Genomic DNA, 19,862 nt, shown 5'->3' with positions numbered 1-19,862 from the left:
GGATGGGGATGGGGATGACCCTGCCCGGTGGGTGGGGATGACACTCAGAGGTAGGGAAAGCATGAACAGGGGCCACCACACTACAAATACTCAGAGCTCTACCCCAAGTCTCAACCAAACTATCACCCCCATCTCCCACACACGTGCCCTTTGACTGCTGCAAAGCAGGGCCAACAGCAACTTCGACCTTGATTCTGATCAACCTGGCACTTATGGAGGAGAACCAAGACAGGAGGAGAAATTCTGAGAACTTAGAAGAAAGTACTCCCTCAGAGAAGCTGGCGCTAACATTTAAAAGAACCGATTTTTAAAAGTTTAAGGAGAACATCTGCATAGCCCACAGTTCAAAAGGGAAAATGTTGGAAGAGGACCGGAAGGACCCTCAAAATGGAATTCTACAACTACACATGATCCTGCGGATGAAAATGGAGAGGCCTCTAAAGGACCTGGTGTGAGCCCCTAAGGAGTGGCATAATGGGCTCCAAAATTTAAAGGCCACGTTCAAAAAGATCAAGGGAAAAGGTCCAGGCGCAAAGAAAGAACGCAGCATGGCCCATTACAATGCAAGAAGGCAAAAAAAAAAAAAAAAAAAAAATCAGAATGAGTTTAAACTCCTAGAGTTCTAAGGAAAAAAAGACGTTAAAGGACTATTTAAAGTTACATCTGAAACAAAAAGAAGGCCGACCTCCTGCCTGGCAGGAGGGGGGGTGAAGGGGGGGACTGGGGGGGTTAGGTAGGGACGTTACTGTGCGCACTGTAAGGGAAGAGGAAGGGAAGAGAAAAGCCAGACTTGGAGGAAAGGAGGGAATCAGGACAGACTCACCTCCAACACAGAGAAAACTAACAGCTGAAGCGCAAAAGAATAATTTGAGCCATTTGGGTGAATCTGAAATCAGGGGCAATTCAATTGGCAAGAAGGGCATGTCTGGCTCTAATTATCAAATGGAAGATGAGATGTTGTTACCAGAAGTTTTTTTTTTTCAGGGGGGAGGGGGTAGTGGTGTCCTCTGTGGTTGCCAGACAATACCAGGGAAATCGGGTTCCCCTCTTGGGGTTAAAATAGGAACACGCAGACCAGCACTAGCCCCAGCAGCTGCCTGGAGGAGAGAAGGTGACTGGTAGGTCAGACACGGTGGACAAGTAGCTACAAGGCAGGGAGGGAGGGAGGGAGGGGGGGAAGGAGGGAGGGAGGGAGGGAGGTGGGGAGGGAGGGAGGGAGGGAGGGAGTGAAAGCCCTATGGGCCAGAGAAAGCATACTTAGAGAGAGATCAAAAAGGAAGAGGCAAAGCTGTGAGTTAGAAAGGGCCACAGGCCCAGACTAACCACAAAGTAACCTCACAGCCTAGAGACCTATAAGAGACTATAGGGGCCTCGCTAGGAGACAGGAATTCTGGGAAGGAAAAGTACAGCTCTTCACTAAAGGAATAATTATCTCACCTAACCAGTTATCACGACTTAAGGCGAGCTCACCTTCCTATAGGTGGTCCATCCTTCCTAGGGCCAGTCCCTTGACCCACCCAGTTAGAAAGTTAGGAACCCAGGCAGGCTAAAGACTCTATGTTTGATCAGTTTTTTTGTTTTTGTTTTTTAAGATGGGCTTTTATAGTTATAGCTGCTCTAAAGCAATTTACAGACCATCTGGGAAATTCTTGGATGGAATTACAGGAAGGTTTACAAGCACTTACAGGTATAAGTAAGACTCTAAAGGAGGAGACTCTTCCAGAAGACTTTACTACCGATAAATAACAACAGAAGTGATGTAGCAGCTATTGGGTCGCAGCGTGGCACCTGGCAACAGCTTCTGTGTTATGAGGATGTGGGGCCAGGTGACAGTGCAGCCCCAGAGACACAACTATAAGGGATGGTAGTCATGGCGTTACCGAATTACTATCACCCAGAAGTGTCTACGGCGAATCTGGAGTGGGTTTATGAAGGGAAATATGTAATTTGTGACAAGAGGACTAAACAAAAACCTAAGAGTACAGTTCTCAGTTTATGGAAATACCTCAAGGCATTGTGGAGAACAGTGATCTCTGGGAGGTTCTTAAAATGAAGGGGGGCAGGGAGACATCCGTGGCCTATGAACTTCTGATAAGTTTAACAAGTGACTGCCGGGGGCAAGAGAATCATCTGGAGATACAGCACGCGGAATCAGTGGTACGTCCAGGAAGAGCTCAAAGGCCATTTTTTCACTGATGGGGCAGTCAAAGCAATGACACTTAATGTCGTATGTGAGTGGCTACTGAAATAAATTACTGCCAACTTTGTGGGAAAAAGAAAAAGCAGACCGTAAAATCAAGATGTTGCAGGGGGCCCCCCTTCCCTGTGGGCATGAGAGGGAAAAGCCTGCTTCCTGGTCCGGGTTTCTTGGCCCTTCTAGCTTCCCGGACCCTCCCGAATCCTGTGGTTTGTGACGTATTTCTGATGCCATTCCACCTGTGTGTTACCCATCTCCAGCTCTAGTGCCCTGACCTTCTTGCCCTCCTCTTTCAGGAAAATTCCCGTATTGGACATTGGGTCCACCCAAAATGAGGATAAGTCCTCACTTCCTCTCAGGTGCAAAGTCCTTTCTGCTAGTAAGGAAGTAGTAAAGGCGGGTCCTGGCACCAAGAGGAAGACTTCTTTAAGGGCTATTATCCTGCCGGGTACTTGCCAGTGAGTTCTCTTACATGAACCGAAGAGCCCTTGTTCTACGTGACCGAGGCCACCCACCCAAGCCTTAACACTCAAACTACTAAACCAATTCTTTGAAAATCCGATGTTGAACATGTCCGTTTGAGGACCAGTTTAACACAGTTAATGATAAACAGCGAGCAGATAACAGTCTTCTTAAGGTTAGTGTTAATAGCTAATTAAATATTAACTAGTCAGCAGGCTATGAAGTTTATTTCCTTATAAAGTTCTACCTACGGGCTTCTCTGGCCGTTTATGCAGCGCAACCATACGTTACCACAGAGCCTGGGTCCATAGCTATATGGGAAATGCATGGCCTCCTGAGGGAAAAGTCAAAGCCGGTGCTACAACTGTCCAGACTTCATCCACGCTTAGTCATGGTCAATTTTATTCTCTTGCCTCAACCGCCTGTCTCCAAGCCCAACCACAGGGCTTCCTACCGTATTTATCTGAAGCCAAGTCCCCAAGGAGAGATGAAGCCTCCCCTATAGGTACAATAAATCTGCAGGTAGCGCTTTAAGGCACACGCACAATGCCAAGAGAGGCCAGGAGAGGGTATCAGAGGCCCTGGAACTGGCGTTACAGGCAGTTGTGGGTCACCTGACGTGAGCACTGGGAAGTGAACCTGGGCCCAGCGTTAAGTACAGTAAACGCTGCTCTTAGGCTGTATTCCGCTGCTGAGCTCCCTCTCCAGCCCCGCAAATTAACTTTCTCGATGGACAGTTTCCAACCTTCCATCTGTTAAAATCCTTTTTCAAAAAAGGAGTTGTCAAGTAGCAAGAACACTGACCATGAAAATCTGAGGAGAGAAAAAAAATGAGGAGAGAGTAACTGAGAGAAGAAATTCTTTTAAGGCAGAAAGCTGCAAGCTGGGGTTGACTAAACCCTACTTCTTACCCACTCGGGGGCCCTGGCAACTCAGGGGTATTAAAATGTAGACAAACACAAGGCCTAGATATGAGGCTGGGGCAACGGCTAGGTTTGTGGGCCACTGTCTTCCTGGCACATGAACCGCTAAGAACCTGAAGGGCAGTGGTGCAGTAAGTCCTTTTATTAGTGAGAAACTTCAGGACGTAACTGAGTGGAGAAAGAGGGGGCCGCCTCTTACCTTACTGTCCTTGTCTGGCTTCACGGCTGAACTGTTCCCACATGCTGACCCAACATTGTCAGGAGATGTGGGGAGCCCAGAGAGGATGGTCACCGTTCGACCGCCGGGCTCAGTCTCCAAAGTGGCGCTGGTCATGTTTGGGGAGGCCAGAGAGGCCCCTGCCGAGCAGGCCAGGGGAGCATTGGTGCGATTGATGCTGACTGCAGCAACGTGGGCAGCAGGGCCCGCCAGTGGAGGCAGGGGTTGGGAGGCCAGCGAGTGATGGGGCAGGCCCACGGATGCAGGACCGAGGCAGGCGGCATTCTGTACCTGGATGGGCGTCACTGCTGCCGTCGGGCGTTCCTGGCTATGTGCTGCAACTGACAGACGACAGGAGGGATCAAACAGAGAAAGGGTCAATGGCCTAATGCACACTGCCTACCAAAACGTGAGTCTTGGTCTTTTCGCTGACCAAAATGAGAGGAGGTCACTATTGCCGATTATTGCAATGAAGAGTGGATGTAGGACAGTTTAAATCACATAAGTCCCAGCTGGATCCTTGGATGCTACTTCCCTTCCAGGTGAGCAGTGGAGGCTACTGAGGACTTTGGAAGATATGCTGTCACCATCGCCCAAGGCCTTATGAAGAATAATTACCCACCACATTGAAGATACTAGGCCAGTGTCTGATGGCTTGTCAAAGAAATGAACCACACTTGTCTTAAATCCTTTACTTGTTAGTCTCTCTCTCTCTCTCTCTCTCTCTCTCTCTCTCTCTCTCTCTCTCTCTCTCTCTCTCTCCCTCTCAGCCATTTTTCTTCATGTTATTTCTGATAGCATTCACGTGTATTTAGTATACTACATTATTGTTACCAAGACTCTTGTAGGCTTTCAACGCTACAGAATTAAGGGAGGCACTTGAATTCCCACCAAGTCTAAAATAGAGCTGTGACTAAGTTCATCAAAAATAACCAGCACAGTGCTTAGCAGAGAATCACGCAGCAGTCACACAGCTAGGAACGGTGAGATCGGAGATAGGATCTTGACTACAGAAGGCATGTTCCAACTACTGAACCACTCGCATTCTCAGGACCAACCTAATTCTTCTTGGACTTGAGATCTGTTAGGTTTGAACTAATGTGTAGGGCGTGCTTAGCCCAAGCAAACACTTATAAAATGTCCCCTGAAAGGCCCTTATGTGTAGAAGGCTTGGTCAGAAGCTGGTGGTTGTATCCAAGGGGTGACCTGGTCACGAGGGTGCTAACTTCGGCATCAGGCTACTAGAAGGTGGAGCCTGGTAAGAGGAAGCAGTCCACTGAGGCGTCTCTCAGAACGGTATATCTTGCCCTGGTCCTTTCATTATGCTTTGTGGCCAGTACAAAGGTAGCATCTCTGCCCCACCAAACCCTCTCTTCTGGTATACTCTACTTCACCATAGACCTTTAGTGACAGAATCTGGCTATCAAATAAACTTTACCTCATCTTTGGTTATTTCTGCCAGGAGTATCTGCCACAGTCACGAAGAAGTACCAGTCATAAGGTTTGCTCGCGTCTATTTGTAACTGGTAGCAATTATTTTAAATTCATGGCTATTTTTCCCAACACCTGAGATAAGTAGCCTGCTTAGACAGTAAGCCCCTTCTTTCCTCATGAGTTCTAGTCCCACGTCCTCTTACCTGTCCTCACAGCATTGCGGGCCTGGTTGACTGTCATCTGGCCGGTCATGTGCAGCAGGACCTTAGCCTGGGGACTTGTCTGGATATGAGCTGCTGACACCACAGCCGTGGGGACAACGCTGGGATTCCCAGCCACACCGTTTCCTTGGAGCTTCTGGGCAGGCCCTCCTGCAGCGGAAGGACTGACCATGGTCACCCCTCGACTTGTCTGACCCACAGTAGACACAGGGCCTTTAGCTTGGGAGGCATTTGGCACCGCCCTGCCAAGACAGAAGCAGATGGAATACCCAGTCTATTAGCAAAGTGGAATACAGCTTTAAAGCCAGAACCTTAAGAAGAAGAGGAAGAAGAAGAAGAAGAAGAAAAAGAAGAAGAAGAAGAAGAAGGAGGAGGAGGAGGAGGAGGAGGAGGAGGAGAAGGATGGAATTATTTTAAGAGCAGCATATTCAAAGAAATGATGACCCTGAGACAGAGAACTGTCTTGGAACCACTGTGAGTCACCAAAGCACACATCATATCTGCCTGAAAATGCAGTTACTAGGGTCAGCTTCACATTCTGTGGCCACTCAGCTACACTGAACTTCAAAGCCTTGAATTTTCCCACTTTATCCTGAGCAAGGCCACTGGCACCACACTGTTCCCTGCACTCACTGTCTCAACCTGCCTCTAACAAAGTACGCACATGCCCATGCCGTTGGCTTTTTTTTCTTTTTCTGTTGACTTATCTCAATCTTGAGATTCGGCACAGATCCAACCATTTCAAGAAGCATCACCTTAAATTAGCCTTATGATTTAATTGTCTCGTGTAGATTGCTTCCCTCTTTCCGGCTTTAATACTCCATAAAGCAATTATAGCTATTTTGTAAGAATTTCATACACATATACAACATGCTTTGCTCACATTCAGCCCCCCCACTTCACTCTCTCCCCTCTCTCCCCTTATCTTATTGCCACATCTGCTCTCGCCCCATTTTCTGGGCTGCTGCTGTGTCTTCTGTTTAAACCCATTGGGTCCCCTTGATGCTTCCACTATGTGCACGTGTAGGACCATGTAGAACCTCCCAGGTCTGCATCCCTGGAGACAATCTCCCCTCCTGGCAACCATCAATCGTCTATAGCTCCTCAGCTATGGGTGGGGTTCCATGAGCCCCTCGCCCCACCCATCCACCCTGTGATCTGGGCTGGCTTGATCGTCTGCAGGCAGTCACAGAGCCGCTGTGAGTCCCCGAGGGTGACAGAACTGTCATGCTGAGCACATACTGCTTTGCTGTAGACACCCACTTCAAATATAAACATTCTTTTTTTTTAAAAAAAACTTTTATTTTTTACATATACATTTATATTATTGCATGTATATACAGTAAACTACCTATAGCAAGAAGAACCATGACACAATCAGAAACCATACAAATGCCACATCCCAGGTGTCCTGGCTACTTGCATTTGACAGCCTTAAAGAAAACATCTTTCCTGTCTTGGTGCATCTAAAATTCTGAACGTAAACATTGTTGATGTTCAGGAAATACTCAAGGTCTTCCTTCTCAATGCTAAAATTACTTTTCATTTCTGACACTAGCTCTGAATTCAAATATAAAATAGTATATTCCTTTAAACATTCTTAAAGAGTCCAGGCCAGTGCAGAAGGGTTCTTTTCTGTTCTCCCATGGTTATCTTAACTACAGCAATATAGCCAGTTCTAAACATTTACTAATTAGTTGAGTTTAATCAAGTATGGAGTAGTTTTGTGTAACGCACATTTTAAAATATTCCCAGTTCATTTAAATAGTGATTCTGTGTACAGAGATTTTATAATTAATCTAGAATTAATACTTCACGAGCAAGATAATCCTTTCACAAAGGTGAATTACAGAGCATTTGCTGTGAGTAAGCATTTCTCCAGAGTTAGATGCACAAGAGGCTCTTAACAATTTGGTTTTGAATCTTGCAAAAATATGATCCTTTGTTAATTTCATTCCTCGTTATTACTTATTGTGCTTCTTTTATTTAATAATATATATGTATTTCTATATATAGGTATGTATGTATGTGTGTGCATGTATAAATATTTATTTAATGTGTTAGATATACATGTATGTTTCTATGCATTATATATAGATATACATGTATGTGTATATATCTACATATCCACATATATATAGCTACAATGACCATATATATGTTTGCATTAGGAAGGCTCTGGTTGCCACTTTTTGGATGTGTCAGACCCTGGATGTACATTTTAACATGTACAGAAAAGAAGATTTATATTGATTAAAAATTTGCAAGTCAAATTAAAGCTAACATTCTGTCACCATCTGCAACAATAGTGATTTTCATTTGATTAGGCTGCTGGCCAGCCTATAAATCAAGGACAACAGCTGACAAACATGTCGCTTCATTAAGCCATTTGTTTAGAATCAGGAGGTTGGAGGCGTGATTTAACATCGTTAGACCTGATTTGCTTCTTAAGAGTCAGTGAGCAGGATCTGGGGCAGTGTTAATGTCATTATAGGTCATTTCTTTCGGCTTTCAAGGCTACTTTCCTCAATGACCAGAAGGCACCCTATCTTTGGGGGGCAAAAAAGAGAGTTTTGTATGCACGTAAGCATGTACATGTGTGCAACATACACATCAGGCTTCTTAGCCTGAATGCCATCTTGGCCCATGCTATTCCTTTTTGAGGGCATCTTGGCTAGCTTTGACTGTCAACCTGATATAGCCTCGAGGCATCTGAAAGGAGAGCCTCAGCTGAGGAACTGGCCTGTGGGCATATACATCTGGGGAGTTATCTCTTTTTGTTAATTGAGGTCCAGATGACTTTGGGCAAACTATGGTTTGCCGTGATCATGTGGTCCTGACGGTACGGACAGACAGCTCAACTGACACCCGTCTACAAGCCATCAAGAAGTAACCACTACGGTACTTGCCAGATGTCAGTTCCCTGGTGGGTGGGATGCAGTGTGGACTAGCAATCAGGCCTGCCTTCAAGTTCCTGCCCTCAATAACGAATTGTGCCTTGAAGCTGTAAGCAAAAACCAAACCTTTTTCTCTTAAAATTGCTTTTGGTCAGGGGGGGGTTATCACAGAAACAGAATGGATGGAAGAGAGTATGATGGGAGCGGAGCATCCCACACAGGCAGGACTTAACAAAGCCCCTTGCCTCTGTCCACTAATGCCAGCATATCATCAATTGTGAAACTCAAAAACTGGGAAATGACTTGTGGAGAGCAAAGCAATCTTCACTTATGCTGTATTCAAGCAACTTTTATTTTTGACTGTATTACCAAGATTAACTGGCAGGATTCAAAGGTAATTAATTCAAAGTTAATGAAATGAAGGCAGACCTCATCAGTGTGGATTTGAGCACTTCGTAACAAAGTGATCTCAGGCAAGTTCTTTAGTTTCACTGTGCCTCAACTTCCCCATTTATTAAATGAGAGGATGACAGGAGCAACCACATTTGAGAATTGAAGACCAAGAGTCAACCGTGTAATGTTTAGGGATCTGCCTGTCTGGCGCATTGCACAGACATGTAACCGCTAATAATATAGCTTTTGTTCACTTCAAATATTACGCCTTTTATATCTTTAGGAGAAAAGAACCGAGAATGGCACAGTTGAGTCTTTTCACATATAAAATTAAAGCAAAGAGCTTATACCCCAGTACATTTATTGGTAGAAACCTATAATTTTAACACATATCCACATGAAAAGTGAGCTAAGAATCTTGGTATTAGAAGAAATTTCAGCAGATATGGATATGGATTTTTTTTTACAAACCTTGGCTACACAACAGGTAATTATAACGTGAGCCGGGCTCTGAATAGGCTGACAAGCCCACGGGAGAACAAAGAGCCCCTGTCTAGAACTTAGAAAACCACCGATTCAGCGTCGTACCTGGTGACCGGTGCCACATAGTTGCCAGGGAAAACACCTATCTTGCTGGTGTGCATTGATGTCCCTTTGAACCAGCCATCTTGGCAACGCTCAAACACCAAGAACATCTCTCCTTTCCTCAACTCCAGTTCGTCTTCTTTCCGGGGAGTGTATGGGTATATAGCAACATAGCTAGAACAGAAAAGAAAAGGAAGAAAACAAACAAACAACAAACAACTTCAGGCTAACAGACAAACCCTAAGATCCCCAAACTCCTGCTTGGCATAAGGTCTTGAGTATCTTCCGCAAAGGTAGACAAGACAGGACGTAAAATCTTCACCCTCAAGTATGGCTGGCAAGTCTCCATGGAAAGAGGTTTTGCTGTGTGCACTTTAACCGCAGGCAGAGGCCTTCCTGATTAAGAGGTCTCCTGGTGTGGGAATGGTTATCTCCCCAAATGACAGCCATGTGTTATGAAAGAATTAATGCAGTTTCCAAGGGCGTCTTAGGCTGAGGATTAGGAGCCCATGGGGGGAAACTCAGCTCTTCAACTGGCACTTGTTAGACTGGGGAGCGAGCCCCAGATGAGGACATATGGCATCAAATCCCACTGGGAAACACAGCATGTTGCCTTCTATGTGTGCTGAACCCACAGGCTTAGGCTGCGCCTGCATTTCTGAGCTCAGTCACGAAGCTGACTGTACTAGGGAAAGTCAAAGGGACAGAAAGTCTAGATCATAGAGAGCGCAAAACAGCGGCCAGGTGCAAGGTGCCTGTCCACGCAGAGGAACCAGGCGGGCAGCTGACCTGTGATCTGCCAGTGCTCTGACCCCTCAGGTGCAGATTAGACACAGAGCACAAGCCTCCTACGAGCACAGGGCCATTTGGACCTTTCTGGGTACCTGCTGCTGGGGACTTAGAGCTCTCCGCACGCGTACTTATGTGCGAGGAGACCTGGTGTGTGCAGAGCACCTTGGTGCTTTTTACGGTTCATTCCGCAAGGGGCAAAAAACGAAAACAAAAGGGTCACAGAGGGGGCTGCACAAAAGAAAAGCTGTTCTCTATGCAGACAACCTATAAAGGAGAAAACAGAAATTTCCCTAACCTGCAAAAGGCCTTTTCTCAGCAGGACGGCCACGTAACAGGCTCATTCCATTTAACGTTTTTTTTTTTTTACTAACTATATATATGCAGGCAGAAGTTTCCAGAATACAAATCACTCGGTGAGCCCTAAGCCTGTCACTGGCTCATATCGAATGATCTCTGTTGTTTGGGCTTAGATTGAGATGGGCACTTATGCGGTAATAAAAAGACACCCCACTTACACACTGGGGCGAGTCTGAGGCCGCAAATGTGCAATCTGGTCAGTGGATCCTGCCACAGGCCTGGGTCCCATTCCAGCAGCAGCAGCGGCGGCGGCGGCAGCAACAGCAGCAGCACTAGCGCCTGACGGTGTGGAGGCGAGGACAGTGGCAGCCAGGAGAGGGGGCGGGGGAAGAGGAGGGTTCATAGTCTAATACAGGGGAGGGGGGAGGGGGGAGGAGGGAAACAAACATAATATTTATTTATATCTTCTATGGTAGGTGTAAGGGAAAGAGAATCAGAAAACCACAAAACAGACCCCACATACAACAGAACCAGAAGGCACCCTTCTTAAAAGTTTGTTTTAAGCAAACAGGTTAAATAGCCAGTCTTGAGAGGATGGAGAAAAAAAAAAAATGAAATGACTCTGTAAAAGTTTAAGATAAATAACACTTGAAAGTACACAGTTGGGGCTGAGAGACTGTGCAGTGGTTAAGAGCACTGGTTGCTCTTCTAGGGGATCCAGGCTTGGTTCCCAGCACCCACGTGGCACCTCACAACCATCTGTAACTCGAGGACCAGGTGACCCAATACCTTCTTCTGGGTCCTGCTGGTATCAGGCACGCAAGTGGCCCACAGATACATGTGGGCAAAATGTTCATACACACAGCATCCGTAATAATTCATTAAAAATGAAGCACAGATTTGGACAAGAATTGAGACACCTTTCAATGGAGCTGCTGCAAGGTCCCCGTTGTTGGCTAGAGTCAATTTTACGATGGGTTTTCGGAACCTGAAACCTAAAGTCAACACAGGGTAGTGCATCCCAAGTCATTCTTCCTGCACTCATTTCCTTCGATGCCTGAGCTCTGATGCCTGAGCTCAAACAGTAGCAAGCCGCCGTCACAAGGCTATTGTTGCTACCTTTGCTTTGCCTTTCCCCCACTTTGCCAGGTTTTGAAATTTAGGACTATCAAGGCTGGTACTCTTTAAGGCACACACCAGCAAAAAGCCGCCAGGTCCCTCCTGGGCACATTCTAATGGGGTTTCCTACCCACGGGGCTCCATGTCTTTGAAAATCAATGGAGCAATTGTTACTTTCTGATCCATAGACCCTAGATAATTCTTGGGGGACTGTACACTGAAACTCCTGGGAAAACAGGTACACAAAGCCTGACTGAACCCCCTGCCTCGCCCTCCCTGAATCTTTGAACCACCAGAAGTAGAAACTGCACCCAGAAGTGGAGAGACGGAAAGACTACTGGGAAGCAAAAAATGGCCTCACACAAGGGCACATCAGGGAGCAAAGGCCAGTGGATTCTAAAGCACAGTTGGAGTCATCCCATTTCAAATGTTTGAAATGAAAATTGAATCCTATCAACGCTTATCTATTAAGAGTACACAACTGTGGACGTTCACACCTCCAGACCTGTAACTGTTTTTGTGTGCTTCATTTCATCTTTTTGCTAACGTGGCTTTTGGTGAGGACTTTCCTACACTGAGTCAGGGCACTGAGCGCAGAAGTCAATGAGGCATGGAACTGCTTACGGAGGGGCCAGCCTGGACGAGGGGTCATGTTCCCGACGTCACCAAAAAGTCACTTAGCGCTCTCCACACAAACAGGGGAGCGTTTAGGTCTATCGGGCCTCTGGAGCCACATGTTCTGAGTGAGGCTTAGAGTCCCTGACCCTTTAAGCTGAGAAGCAAGCATTTTTTTTTCCCCTGTCTGGCCTTCTTCCAGTTACAGAGGAGAGAGAACTAAAGATAATCCGGGCAAAATAGCGAGAAAATGTGATCTGAGCCATTCAAAGATAATGCCACGACATAAGGTCAGGTCTAACTGCACACAGAGGAATATATGGAGAGACAGGGAAATCGCCACTGGCCAGATTGCCACTTCAATCTTTCTAAACCCAGTCTCAAGACAGTGTCTCTATGGAAAGGCAGAAGCCAGATGACATGTGTTCAACAAGAAAATTAAATTTAAAAAAAATTTAAAAAGACCAACTGGGCTAAATTAGGTCTTAGAAAGAGGAGAAAAAAAAAAAAAACCCAAACCCCAAAACAAAAATCCATCTATGAACCTGATTGGGAAAAAAAAAAGATTTTACATTTTAACAAAACATAAAGAAGAGTCACAGCTTATTATAAAACAGTAGCCAAATGCAGTTGCTTGTGAAAGAAGAGTAAGGCGCTGAGATACGGCAGAAAGGGGGTATTCAGATAGACAGACCCGAAGCTGGTATCTAAGAGAAACACAGTCATCTCTCTCTTTGTGGTTGAGACAGAAGAGATGGTCTTTCAGTAACACTGGGTAGAATGTTTTTTTTTTTCTTCTCTCCCTCTCAGCACCCAGCGAATATGTGTTAGACTGAGAGAGGTTGCCTGATTAAAATCAGAGCCCTGTATGTTGCTTGGCCTTCTGTGGGCTGGGAAAATGATAGGGCTTTCTGAATGCAGAGCCGTGATACACCAGGATCGCTTTCTAAACAGCCTCAACTGCAGTAATCTGCCACCCCGCACTGTGCTAAGGGCAGTTTGCTGTCTTGCAAGACCTCACCTCTCTACAGAAAAGAACCACAGCCTTTCATTCACCTGGACCTGACCTGGAGACCTGCAGATTGTACTAAGTCTGGGCCAGCTGAGGCACTGGTGATGTGCAACCTCTACCAGCAAAAAACCCAAACCAAACCAAACCAAAAACAAACAAAAAACAAAACAAAAAAAACAGCCACCTACAGGCCTTTGGGTCCCCTGTTATTCCTCAAATACAGGGCTCAGATGGCTCACCTGTGTGAAATGGTCATCTTTTGTCATGTCCGGGTTCTGTGCCCCTAAGCCAGCTGACAGGCCTTGCAGAAACAATGTATTTTATTTCAATCAGAGAGGATGACAGATTTCCACCCTGGCCAATCTCTTGGGGGCAGATCCAATATGCTTTTGCTAGAGTGTGCACCCAGGGAGCCAGTGTCTTCTGTCTCAGTTGGAACTGCTGCAGGACAGTAGACATTTTAAGTAAGAAGCTCACGGTGTGTGGGTGCAGGGCTGGGCCTCCCTGGCACGAGGGGGGTTTGGGGGGTTGGGGTAAGAAAGACACATGACAAGTCTGAGACCCAAGGCTGAGTCCAGCTTACCACTAAAGTACTTTGCACTGGAATTTTAGGCACAAGTTCAAGTGACATCCAAAGGCCCATTTGCTTTCCAATGTCTCTTATGTGAGCCTACCGCACACACCTTACGGAAAATGAGTCCTGTGGGCAAATACCATTTAATATCCCACAACCCATCACTGTGGCTGCCTAAATACCTATTCTTTACTCAAAGTACTCTCAACCCTATGCATCAGCATCCCTAAACGGTCTTTCCTGGATACAGGATCTCAGCACAAACTGGTCCAAGAGTGAACAGTGCGGGCTGCATGAGAGAGTGCTCCTGGGACACCCACAGTGAGGCCGACCTTAGCTGTATCGCTGTATAACTTACTGTTTCACATTGAATCTCTAAGAAAGAGGAGAGATTACCATACTAGCTAATTGTGTACATGATGTGATGCCTCTATCTTATAATAACTAGGAATGGTGCGTAATGTTGTTTTCCCTAGTGCACAAAGGTCAATAAATGGAAGGCAGTGTTAGGATTTAAAAGGTTTAGGAGCTAGAAACTGACTCTTGTTAATACTGTGGCTCCTACTACAAGGTAGAAGGCAGGAGACCCTCGATGAACACTTTGTGATTGAGAAAATGTTCTGCACTTCTCACTGCCTCTCAGGACAAGACAGTTTGGATCTAGAAGTTTCAATCCCTGAGACGTTAGGGTGCTTTTTCTCTCGCTGGTGTATGGAGGTTCTGAGCTGGACAAAGCGGCTCCTTCCTCTAAGTCCAGCACTGTGGAGGCTGAGCAAAAAAGGATCTTGAGTTCAAGGCCAGCCTGGGCTGCATAGTGACTGAGGCCAACCTGGGCTACACAGCTCGACCCTCCCCTGAAAACCGAAACAGGAAAAAAAAAAATTACACACACACACACACACACACACACACACACACACACACACACACACACAAACTTTGGCTCATACCCTACCCCTGTGCCTGATTTTCAGCTCTCCTGCTAAAGTCTTCCCTTCCACATCCCTAAACACCAAGGTTCACCGTCTCGGCCTGTGCCCTACTTCTGACACAGCTCCTAGTTCCTGTTGGTAGAAATGGTGTTGACACTGACTATTAACTATACATTGCCTATTCTGAGGCCCAACATCATTTAATGCTCGATGATGATGATGATGATGATGATGATGATGATGATGATGATTTTGAGACGAGGTTTTATATAGCCTAGGATGGCCTCAATGTCGCTGAGAGTGACCCTGAACTTCTGGTCTTCTTGCCTTCTCACTGATGTAGTCCTGGATTGTAGGTGTGCATCACTACTTTAATAAGTTCCTGGGGATCACATCCGGGCCTTCATGCAATGGGAGGCAGGCAGTCTACCAACTGACTGACATCCACAACTCTAATGTTTCTTCATGCGCATACGCACACACACACACATACGCACGCACATACATGAAAATTAAACCTCAGAATCCAGGTACTTGGGAGGTAGAGGCAGAAGGATAAGAAGTTCAAGGCTATCTTCAGCTAGATGGTGAGTTTAAGGCTAGCCTGGGGTACATGAGATTCTGTCTCAGAAAATAAAAAGGAGAGGAGGGAAAAGCATTTAAACAAGGTTTCTATACTTTTAGAACCTACCCTATTCATGTGCTGCTATAGGCAGTATTTGACCTTTAGTGACCTGACTGTCCTGTGACACTTTGCAGCTGACACCACAGTGTCAGCAATTACACATCACTCACTCTGTACATTCTCCTGCCCCTGTACCAGAGATATAGGACTAAGACCTTCATCCTCCTCATCCTAGGAAATGAGTCAACAGCAACAAACAACAACCAACTGCTATTAATAGGCGTAGGCCTGAACCAGGCAGCTGTGACATTACTCCTTCCTGTTCGTGATGGAAGACACCTAACATTCTCACTGCTGCATGCGTGTGAAATGTTGGTGACATATGCTCATAAATAACTTCATTCTGCATAAAATATTTAAGAGTCTCAACTTATGAAAAAAAAGGCTGGAAATAATTTTCATTTCCTATCCCAGGGGTGGCATTTACTTCTTATAAATCCATGCCATGAAAAGCCCTTTTTTTTTTTTCGTTTCTTTCTACCAAGCTACATACTATTGCAAATATTATAGTGAAGTCTCCTGAAATGCTGCAGATTTTATTTTGATTATTTTTTTTTTCTTGTTTTTTGAGTCAGGGTTTCTCTGTGAAGCCTTGGCTATTCTGTACTTGCTTTGTAGACCAGGCTGGCCTCAAACTCACATCAATCTGCCTGCCTCTGCATCCCGAGTCCTAGGATTAAATAGGATCTTCTTCGCCACAATTAACCGGTGGTACCATGGGTACAAGGGCATGTGCTATTGAGAGTTTTCCACTTAAACCCAACACAAAACCACAGCATTTCTGCCAACCTACCAGAGACTCTGCAATCTACCCATCTCTTAGGATGACAGACAAGCCTGTTTATAAAGAGTTTTTCATTAAATGGAGTTGGCATGCAGTAGACAGTGTTTAATAAATCTCCCTCTCTGGCTTAATATGCCAGAGTCTTTCTTATAAAAATCCTAGGATAAAATGGCTGCATATGAATTAATTTTATATGCTCTCTTGTGGCCTATTCCATTGATTTGCCCTGGAGTCAACCCCCAGCAAAGAACTGGCCATTTACTATATTATAAAAATTTCAGTTCACAAGGGCTAAAACTTGGCCAGCCTTGTATCTTTTACACTAATTAATTTTTCTAAGACCAGAAAAGTCAGTCATCCCTTTCCCCCTTAAGACATGGAGTTAGCGTGCTCCCATGCACACACGGGAGTCATCTGGAACGGAAATACACTGTGGTTGTATGTGTTGGTGGGAAAGAAAAAGGAGTTGCTCCCCTGGAGATTAGAGGGCAGGATGGGTTATGTAATTTGGCTTTAGTGAAACATCCATGGCTAACTGAGTCTTATGGAAACCACATTTAATAGACGGTAACTGAAATTCATCTTTTCCCCAGATGAATCGAGGTCATGTCTCCTTCACTAAGCAGCTGTATTATCAAGGAAGCTATAATCACTCAGGGAGCATTTTAAAAAAAGAAAAAGAAGAAGAAAAAAAGAGAAACGCCAACAACTTTGACCTATGAGTAGAGGACACCAGTCACCATCTAAACAGAAGAAGAGCATGGTTTAGTCCGTGAAAGTCTTCAAAAACTGTACGTGAAGTTAGGCAGTAGTAACCGCAGTTATTTATGCCCTGCTTTGTTTTAAAACTCAGCTTTTAATTAATTATGAAATTATCAAACCATAATTAATATTAAGTAAAAGGAGGCGAGGGGGAAAAGAAGACAATAAGACAAAACGAGATGGAGTCAATATATTGACTACCATGTTGTGAGGTCCTGGCTACAAATTCTGCTTTAAGGAAGCTAGCAGAGGAAAATATCTTTACAGCAAACATAAAAATCCACATCCTAAAGATAAAGCAGCTGCTTAGAAGCCTCCTTGTGACTGGTACTGGCTGGCCTCTACGGCTTGCTCATCTACTTTCTTTATACAGCCCAGGCCTAATGCCCATAACAGGCCCTCTTGCATCAATCAATAATCAAGAAAATGCCCCCACAGACATGCCCACAAGCCAATCTTGGGCGTGGTGAGGGAAAGATGAACAACCATGAGGTTCCCTCTTCCTACATGTGTCTAGGTTAGTGCCAAGCTGACAAAAGCCAACTACCACAGACACTGAGGAGTAGCTTTTCCAGGGTCACATGACAAATAAAAGGCTGAACTGCGCTTGAACCCAAGAATGTTCCATGCCAGACCTAAAACCCTTCAGGGGAGCACACTGTTTCTCAGAGACACTGCTGGTGTGGGTCTAGAGAAGGGGATGCCAGGATGCAGAGACCGGGCCATCTGACTGAAGGATGATTTCTAGCCTCCTCCTACTCAGTGCTGGTCCAGCCTGAAATACCAATAGTCAGAAAGGGTAGCCAAGGAATTGAGTGAGAGAGTTCTCAACGTTTTCTACTCGCTTCCTGCTCAGTGGGTTATGATGTGAGGAAGCAAGGGGGCTGTTTTTCTCTATTACCCAAGGGTGTATTTTTCTTGTTTTTCTCCACAGAGTTCTTATTTTTAATATCTATCTCCTTTGCTTGTTATGACTGTCCAGGTCAATACCTCCTGCTCAGATGTCTTTATGCAATTGGTGGTCAGGGTCTATCTGTGGGACACTAAGTTTTTAAAAGAAAAATCAACACTCTGTAGGGCCCTCCCAGAGGAGCAGGGGTCGTGAAAGAGGCACTATGAGCTACAGAGGAAAAAAACAAAACAAAACTGGAGAAGAATCCTAAAAGCAAACATTTGGTATCAATTTATTGCGTGAATAAAAAAATCAAAACACTTAGCCTGGGAAGACCCACGTCTTCACAATGTCCATAAATGTATCTTTAAATAGAATAAGCAGGATTGAGAAACACCCAAAGAAATAAAGGTTAAGCCTTCGGGAAATCAAACTGAACTTCCACAAAATTAAATGTATTTTTCGGAGTTCTCATAGCTTCAGGCCACTGACTGCCACCATTAAAGACTTTGCAGGCTGCTGGCAAGAAACGGTCTTTTTGTGAGATTAGCAGCGATAGCAGATGAAAGGCAAGGCTGATCCCACCTACCAAGCATCCTGTACACTGCAGGTGTGGGCTGGAGTATGCCAGATCGTCAAGACTAAACACCTCGAAGAGAAATAAAGACTCAGAATTGATACTTACGCCAAGGGCAGCTTGGTAGGGGACATCTGGCGGGAACGAGAACGAAGGGCCAGTTGTCACTGGGCTGCTGGGAGGTGGGGTCACAATTAACCCAGTGGTGCTTATATGAACCTGCCAAGGAAAACAACTTATTAAAATGACAGCTGTGTTTTTAAAAAATCAATCTCTCTCTCTCTCTCTCTCTCTCTCTCTCTCTCTCTCTCTCTCTCTCTCTCTCTCTCTCTCTTCTGTCTCTCTCCCTCCCTCCCTCCCTCCCTCCCTCCCTCCACCACCCTGTGTGTGTATATACATGTGCCATGGTGCCATGTGCAGGTCACAGGGCAATCTCTGATGTTGGTCCTAGCCATCCGCTTCATTTGAGACAGAGGCTCTTATTCATTCATAGTTACTTATGCCTGGCAAGTTGACCTGTGAGCCTCCGGGGAACTCTTTGGCCTCTGCCCTCTACCTTGCTGGAACTGTAGATGCACTGTGTCCTGGCTTTATCTGAGTTTCTGTGGATCTGAACTCAGCTCATCACGCTTTACACGGCAAATGCTGTACTGAGCCCATCTCCCCAGCAGCCCAGTCCAACCTATTTAAACCCAACAGATTCTCCTGGCAGAAGTCACAGAAGCAAGAAATCTGTATATGAATTTATTTGGGGAAAGGAAGAATCCTTTTCACTGTATTCTATCCCAAATTTTCTAATAACCTAGCATGTGCCAGATATGCCAGTGACTGCAATTCACTACATACAGAGTGCTGTTGGCTGTCACGTTGCATACTACCTCATCTTACATGCTACCATGAATCAGACTGTTTGAACAGTCAGCCAAATGGCTCAATCTCTTTAACTCTCTTAAGATCCACCTGCCTCTGATCCACGGCATGCACCACCACATGGCTAAATCTAGTTTTGTTTTGTTTTGTTTTGGTTTGGTTTTGTGTGTGTGTGTGTTTTGTCTGTTATTTTGTTTTTCTGAGACAGGTCTCACTATGTATCTCTCTACACTGCGTCACATTCCCATAAAGACTTTGCTAAGGCCAGCCCTGGCTCCATACTCATCTCTGTGTTGGCATGTCAAACGCGTAAGGTATTTTGGTTCTTTCAGGATCGTTCTTTCTTTACTTGTAGCTTTCAGTGAGGGTCAGCAATCAAACCGGAGCAGCCCACGGCAGGTAATTCATTACAGAGCCCTAACGGAACAATGCCAAGCTAAACCGTTTTCAAGGGTGTCGTCGACGTTGGTTCCCGAGATTAATTTACTACAAAGAAATTGAATTATTTAGGTCATCTCACTGCCTGCAATTACTTGATCGGTTCCACTCAGGTTGTGGGGGCAGATGCAGATGCAGAACGCAGGGGGAGCAACTTGACGCTACAGACTCAGGGAGAGTAGAT

General features: G+C 45.4%; 1 protein-coding gene across 1 annotated transcript in view; it reads right to left on the bottom strand.

The window, feature by feature from the left end:
• The window catches only part of SH3RF1 (SH3 domain containing ring finger 1), a 164,458-nt gene that overhangs the window by 17,421 nt on the left and 127,175 nt on the right, over positions 1-19,862 (bottom strand). Inside the window, exons 6-10 of the mRNA XM_084760661.1 lie at positions 18,479-18,589; positions 10,637-10,824; positions 9,333-9,503; positions 5,437-5,696; positions 3,782-4,140 (exon numbers count right to left, since the gene is read on the bottom strand). Coding sequence (XP_084616787.1) covers positions 3,782-4,140; positions 5,437-5,696; positions 9,333-9,503; positions 10,637-10,824; positions 18,479-18,589 — 1,089 coding nt within the window. The remainder of the gene's footprint in view (positions 1-3,781; positions 4,141-5,436; positions 5,697-9,332; positions 9,504-10,636; positions 10,825-18,478; positions 18,590-19,862) is intronic.

The sequence above is a fragment of the Acomys minous genome (assembly GCF_964271855.1).
Source record: "Acomys minous genome assembly, chromosome: 15".
Lineage (NCBI taxonomy): Eukaryota > Metazoa > Chordata > Mammalia > Rodentia > Muridae > Acomys > Acomys minous.
Note: the sequence above shows the minus strand (reverse complement) of the source record. Positions and strands in the feature narration are given on the sequence as shown.